This window comes from Ursus americanus, chromosome 12, assembly GCF_024610735.1.
Source record: "Ursus americanus isolate L20-20 chromosome 12, mUrsAme1.1.p, whole genome shotgun sequence".
Taxonomy (NCBI): Eukaryota; Metazoa; Chordata; class Mammalia; order Carnivora; family Ursidae; genus Ursus; species Ursus americanus.
In genome coordinates this window covers 1,706,518-1,713,209 of record NC_142138.1, presented here as the reverse complement: position 1 = coordinate 1,713,209, position 6,692 = coordinate 1,706,518, and the positions used below count along the sequence as shown (strand labels likewise).

The following is a 6,692-nucleotide window of genomic DNA, read 5'->3' as shown; positions in this document are numbered from 1 at the left end:
AGATACAATATAGCAACAACTTAAAAATATATACATTTGAATAAGAACCAAAAAGGAATAAATGAAAATAGTTGTCTTGAGAATGCAGGATTATAGGAGATTTCTTTTTCTTTTTAAAGTATTTGCTTTAATATAATTACATTGTTTTTACTTTAAAAAAAATAATACCCATGAAAATAGGGGGAAAGTGCTGAATTAGCTATATATGTGCTCTGCTGAACAGACCCCTAATTAAACCATTGAACTTAAGACACTATTACTGATCAATACAAGGATATTTGAGGATATCAAACTAACTTGAGAAATTCATTTTTATGGGGCGCCTGGGTGGCTCAGTCGTTAAGCGTCTGCCTTCGGCTCAGGGTGTGATCCCAGAGTCCTGGGATTGAGCCCCACACTGGGCTCCCTGCTCCACTGGGAGCCTGCTTCTTCCTCTCCCACTCCCCCTGCTTGTGTTCCCTCTCTCGCTGGCTGTCTCTCTGTCAAATAAATAAATAAATAAATAAATAAATAAATAAATAAATAAATAAATAAATAAAATCTTTAAAAAAGAGAGAGAGAGAAATCCATTTTTACAACCAGTTTAATGAATTTATCAGAAATTCTGAGGACTCCTGGTTGACGTCCAGTGGGGATCCATGGTAACTCTTCTCCACGTCATGTTCCACCCTCACGCCCAAGCTTTAAGTTAACAGCTTTTAGCCACCAGTGATTTTACAATTCTGGTCTTGTTCTTGGATGCAATGTGTGTCTCCTTCAGAGAAGCCACGTTTATGTATCCAGCTTCAGAATTCTGTGAACACGAAAGAGACTTGGGGGACTTGGGGTTTGCCACTGCTGCTTCTGATGTATGTTCTTTAATCTCTTGAAGACTTCCAACCAGCTCTACTAAACTTGTGCCTGAAAAACTAAGAAGGGCCATATGTGAGGACTTTGTGAAAACAGCATCTCTTGGTAGCATGTTGGGGTTACAGGGATAAGGTATCAATAGGATTTCAGTTTTTTACAACTGTCAAACACAAAGGAAACCAAATAACATTTACCTTATGTTTATGGATTACTTTCTACCTTAAGTCAAGATTCTGTCAGGTGTGGGGGTGAAGAGGTGGAAAGAGAGAAGGAATTGGAAAAAGATTCAAATATTAAATATAGAAAAGTTACTCCCAAATGCTATGCTTTGTCAAGCCACCAACTCAGGATAACTTAGGCAGCCATGACTCTCAGGCTTGCAGATGATTGTCTTGACTTTACTAACCTGGAGTTTGGTAAGGACAAGATTTTATTCAATAATTCAAATTCAGGAATCTCAAAAATTGTCTCCTAAAAGAAAAGAAAGAATGAATAATTAAAATTGTAATTACAAGCCACTGGCAATATGATCCTAAAACGTAAGCTTTACATATATTTTTGATAAAAAATTTAATTCCCTCCCCTCCTACTTGTTAGAATGGCCATCATAAAAAAGACAAGAGATACCAAATGCTGGCAAGGACGTGGAGAAAAGGGAGCCCTCAGGCACTACCCATGGGCATGTACACGGGTGCAGCCGCTCTGCAAAAAACTTTTCCTCAAAAAGTTAAAAACAGAAATACCATACAATCCAACAATTCCACTTCTGGAAATCCAGAGAAAATGAAATCATGGTCTGAAGATATCTGCACCCCATCCTATGTTCATAGCAGCATGATCTCACATATACGTACAATCTAAAAAAAACAAACAAACTCATAGAAGCAGAGATCACATTTGTGGTTGCAGAGGTGGGGTGTGATGGATGGAGGAATTAGGCAAAGGTGGTCAAAAGGTACAGACTTCCAGCTATAATATAAATTCTGGGGATGTAACGTACAACATGAAGACTGCAGTTAACGATACTGAACTGTATATTTGAAAGTTGCTAAGACAGTAGATCTTCAAAGTTCTCATCTCCAGGAAAAAAATCGTAACTATGTGAGGTGACAGATGTTAACTAATCTTATTGTGATAGTCATTTTGCATTGGATATATATATCAAATCATTGTTATACGAATCACAAGTTATACTTTTTAACTTATACAGCGAATGTTATATGTCAATTACATCTCAATAAAAAATGTGATCCCTAAATACCTATAAAATATCTGGTAATTATAAATCTTATACTTCCATATTAGCACTTTCATTGTAAGCCTGCTTATTATATCTATTTTCCTACATGAATTATCTCATATTAGCTGATAAAATCATTCTGTTCTATTAGGTAAGTTTTTACTTAATACTCTGGTAAACATTTTCTGTCACTTTAAATCATGAAAGGAAGTATCTATTTTTTGTAAGATCTGTGACTTTAAAAACCAAATACTCTTTCTCACAGAAACCGATCAACACAGACCAAATTTTACATATTGTTACAGGGGTTTACTGATTCCCCTAAACTTGGACCCCTGTTTAACCTTTGATACAGGCCAACTCATTTCTGTGAGAAATTCTTAGTTATCCTAATAAATGAGAAGCTTCTATAAGGAGGAATAAACTAGCATTCAGAGAACTTTATAATGTGCTAAAAATATTAGTAGACTTGGAGTTAGGAGAGCAAGGCTTGAATTCTGGCTCTATTAGTTAGACTCTGATATGTCCCATTACCTCTCTGACTTTTGTTCCTACATTTAAAATGTAAGAATAACAATTAATCATTAATCTTTCAGGGTTATTGTGAAAATTAATTAACATAAAACACATGGGAGGAACTCAATAAATGTTCAATATAGAAAAGCTTCTTTCACAGAGAGAAAGAAGCTGTATTATTGAAAGACATTTATTTGCCAAGCGATACACTATATATCTATATATATATATTATTTATATATTATAGGTACTTTATATATATTATCTAATTATTCTACTTTATCCCCAGTAGCCATATCTGAAATTCATCCATCCATCCATCCATCCATCCATCCATCCATCCATACATTCATTCTTGTAATAGCTTTATGGAGATATAATTCACACACTATATACAATTCAGTCATTTAAAGTGCACAATTTGGGGTGCCTGGGTGGCTCAGTTGGTTAAGCATCTGACTCTTGGCTTTGGCTCAGGTTGTGATCTCAGGGTCATGGGATTAAGCCCCGTGCCAGGCTCTGCACTCAGCACGGAGTCTGCTTGTCTCTCTCCCTCTGCTCCTCCTCCTGCTTGTGCTTTCTCTCTCTCTCTCTCTCTCTCAAATAAATAAATAAATAAAATAAAGTGCACGATTCAATGGTATTTAGTGTATTCACAGGGTTGTACAACCATTATTACAACCAATTTTAGAGCACCTTCATCACTCCCAATAGAAATCTAATACCCTTTAGCTACACCCCCATCCCTCAATGCTTCAGCCCTAGGCAACTAGTCATCTACTTCTATGTTTATATATTTGCCTATTCTGGACATTTTATATAAATGGAATCATATAACATATGGTGACCGGATTTTTTAAATTTCACATAATATCCATAAAGTTCATCTGCATTATAACATGGATCAATACTTCATTCTTCTTTATGACTGAATGATATTCTGTTGTATAGATGGATAGACCATTTTATTTATCCATTCATCAGCTGATAGACATTTGGGTTGTTTACACCTCTTGGCTATTATCAATAATGCTGCTATAAATCTTCATATACAGATTTTGGTGTGGAACAGCCACCTTTGAGTGTTATTACTTCATTTTCCCAGATGAAAGAACCAGAAGGTGAATAAGGTTTTCTTCTTTCACACAACTAGTAAAATGCTGAGCTGGGATTTGGGACATAAGGTGCAACAAGAAAACCTATCAAGGACATAAAGCCATATTTGGAGAGGGGAGGATTCAGAAAAAGCTTTATGGAAGAGAAGATATTTAGGTCAAATTATGAGGGACAGTAGGAACCCGCCAAGAGAAAATCTGGGGGAGGGAAGTCATGGGAGAAGGCAGTGGAGGAAAAGGGGCTTCCTAGAAGAGCCTAAAGAAGACTGTGGTAAGTCATTGTGTGGCTTTGGGTCACATGGTCAGATTATATTTTGTAAAGATCCCTCTGGCTATAGACTAATAGAACAATAGGATTTCAAAAGACAAAAGCCAGGAAGATGAAAGAAGGAAGGTGGGATGTGTCTTTCCAAGTAAGGGAAATACATCCAGAGGGAGGAAACCAGAGCTTTGGGGGAAACAGTAAGTAGATCAGGTTCATTTGATCAAGCTTGTTTGATGTCAGAAAGTTATTTGGACTATGAAAAGTTCCCATGTGGCTTCAGTTCTTCTGGCTTAGACATCAACGCTGGAAGCCTTTCCTAATCACCCCAGACAGGTTTAAATGCCCCTCCGCCTGCTTTCACAGCACTCTGGGCCTACCGCTATTGTAGAACTTACCACAGCGTATGGTAGTTGCCAGTTATATGACGGTCACTCTCATCAGTGCTGAGTTCTGTGAAGCCAGACACTGTATCTTCTACCTCACCATATCCAAATCACAAGGGGGACAGTATGAGGCCTGGCACCCTGAATAGGCCTAACATTTGTTGAACAAATGAACTTTTTCTGATAGACAAAACAAGTCTCTGGAACTCTGTGAGATGAAGTACTATGAAGACAGGCAGTGCTTCATGCAGATTAGTCTGGAGGCATGGGCAGGACAGATCAGGAGGAGAGACTGAAAGGAGATGAGTTAAGTTGTTGCTATAACCCTGGTGCTAAGTGCTTGGGATGCAGAGGGTAACATGACGGACATAGTTCCTGCTCTCATGGAGTTTATAATCCAAGAGTGAGGAAAGATGGGATTACAACACAGGAAGCAACATGGTCTCTTACAAGGCCATGTCCCTGGTTGCCCCCATACCCCGAAAGGGAAACAGTAGACTTGAGGTATTACAAGCTAGTGGCTAAGAGCAAGGTGCCAGAGAGAGTTGGTTTTAGTCCCTCTTCTTCTACTTATTAGTGATGTGCCTTGGGCAATGATGTCACTTCACCTCTCCAGAGCTCTGTTTCCTCAGATGTGAAAATGGCAAGGTTATTTTGTAGATTAAATGAGATAATGTACATAAAATGCTTAGCACAGTACCAGGTGCATAGCAAGCACTCAACAATTGTCAAGCTCTCAGCTTTTTAGCCTCTGAGGTGTTGCAAGGAAGGAGGAGATCTAGGCTATGTCTGATCTCAGGGATCTATATACTGATTTGTTTATAGTATGATACCCAATCACCGAGAACCAAGAGGTGTGGGAAATGTCAGCAGTAGCTGTGTGACTCAGGCATACCATTTAACCTCTCTTGAGTTTTATCTCCCTCCTGTATAAAATGAGGGGATCGAATTGGAAGAGCCTTAAGATTCTAAATTTAAAAACAATTTTGGGGGGCGCCTGGGTGGCACAGCGGTTGAGCGTCTGCCTTCGGCTCAGGGCGTGATCCCTGTGTTATGGGATCGAGCCCCACATCAGGCTCCTCCGCTATGAGCCTGCTTCTTCCTCTCCCACTCCCCCTGCTTGTGTTCCCTCTCTCACTGGCTGTCTCTATCTCTGTCAAATAAATAAATAAAATCTTTAAAAAAAAACAATTTTGGAGTTGTTTTAACAGGTGTGAAGATGTTACAAGTTGGTACTTTTGTCACACATGGAACATGGAGCTTGATGTGCTGTAGTCCTGACCCTGTCACATTTCTTATCTTGTTTGAGGATAATGTTGTGGATTTCAAAGCTATTGGTTCTAGTATATCCTCCATTAAGGCTCTAACTCAGCACCCATAATACTATAGTGCTTGGTCATGTATGTCTCTGTCCTTCTCTAGCAGACTAAAGACCTCCAGAAACAGGGTCCATCTTCATATTCCTAGGACTTAGCATAGTTTCTGGAATTGATGTTTGTTGAATGAATAAGTAGAATAGTGAGTGAATAGACAGTTGAGAACAGTTGTAGCTCAAGCAAAAACATCAGATAAAGGACTGGTATCCAAGATCTACAAAGAACTTCTCAAACTCAATACACGAGAAACAAATAAACAAATCAAAAAATGGGCAGAAGATATGAACAGACACTTTTCCAATGAAGACATACAAATGGCTAACAGACACATGAAAAAATGTTCAAAATCATTAGCCATCAAGGAAATTCAAATCAAAACCACACTGAGATACCACCTTACGCCAGTTAGAATGGCAAAAATAGACAAGGCAAGAGACAACAAATTGTTGGAGAGGATGTGGAGAAAGGGGATCCCTCCTACATTTTTGGTGGGAATGCAAGTTGGTACAGTCACATTGGAAAACAGTGTGGAGGTCCCTTAAAAAGTTAAAAATTGAGCTACCTTATGACCCAGCCATTGCACTACTGGGTGTTTACCCCAAAGATACAGACGTAGTAAAGAGAAGGGCCATATGCACCCCAATGTTCATAGCAGTAATGTCCACAATAGCTAAATCGTGGAAGGAGCCGAGATGCCCTTCAACAGATGACTGGATTAAGAAGTTGTGGTCCATATATACAATGGAATATTACTCAGCTATCAGAAAGAACGAGTTCTCAACATTTGCTACAACATGGATGGCACTGGAGGAGATAATGCTAAGTGAAATAAGTCAAGCAGAGAAAGACAACTATCATATGATTTCTCTCATCTATGGAACATAAGAACTAGGATGATCGGTAGGGGAAGAAAGGGATAAAGAAAGGGGGGGTAATCAGAAGGGGGAA

General features: G+C 38.7%; 1 protein-coding gene across 1 annotated transcript in view; it reads right to left on the bottom strand.

Moving 5' to 3' along the window:
- Positions 1-565: 565 nt before the first annotated feature.
- The window catches only part of CCDC30 (coiled-coil domain containing 30), a 104,546-nt gene continuing 98,419 nt past the window's right edge, over positions 566-6,692 (bottom strand). The window contains 3 exon segments of the mRNA XM_087865786.1: positions 566-834; positions 836-908; positions 1,256-1,320. Coding sequence (XP_087721912.1) covers positions 772-834; positions 836-908; positions 1,256-1,320 — 201 coding nt within the window. The 3' untranslated portion in view covers positions 566-771.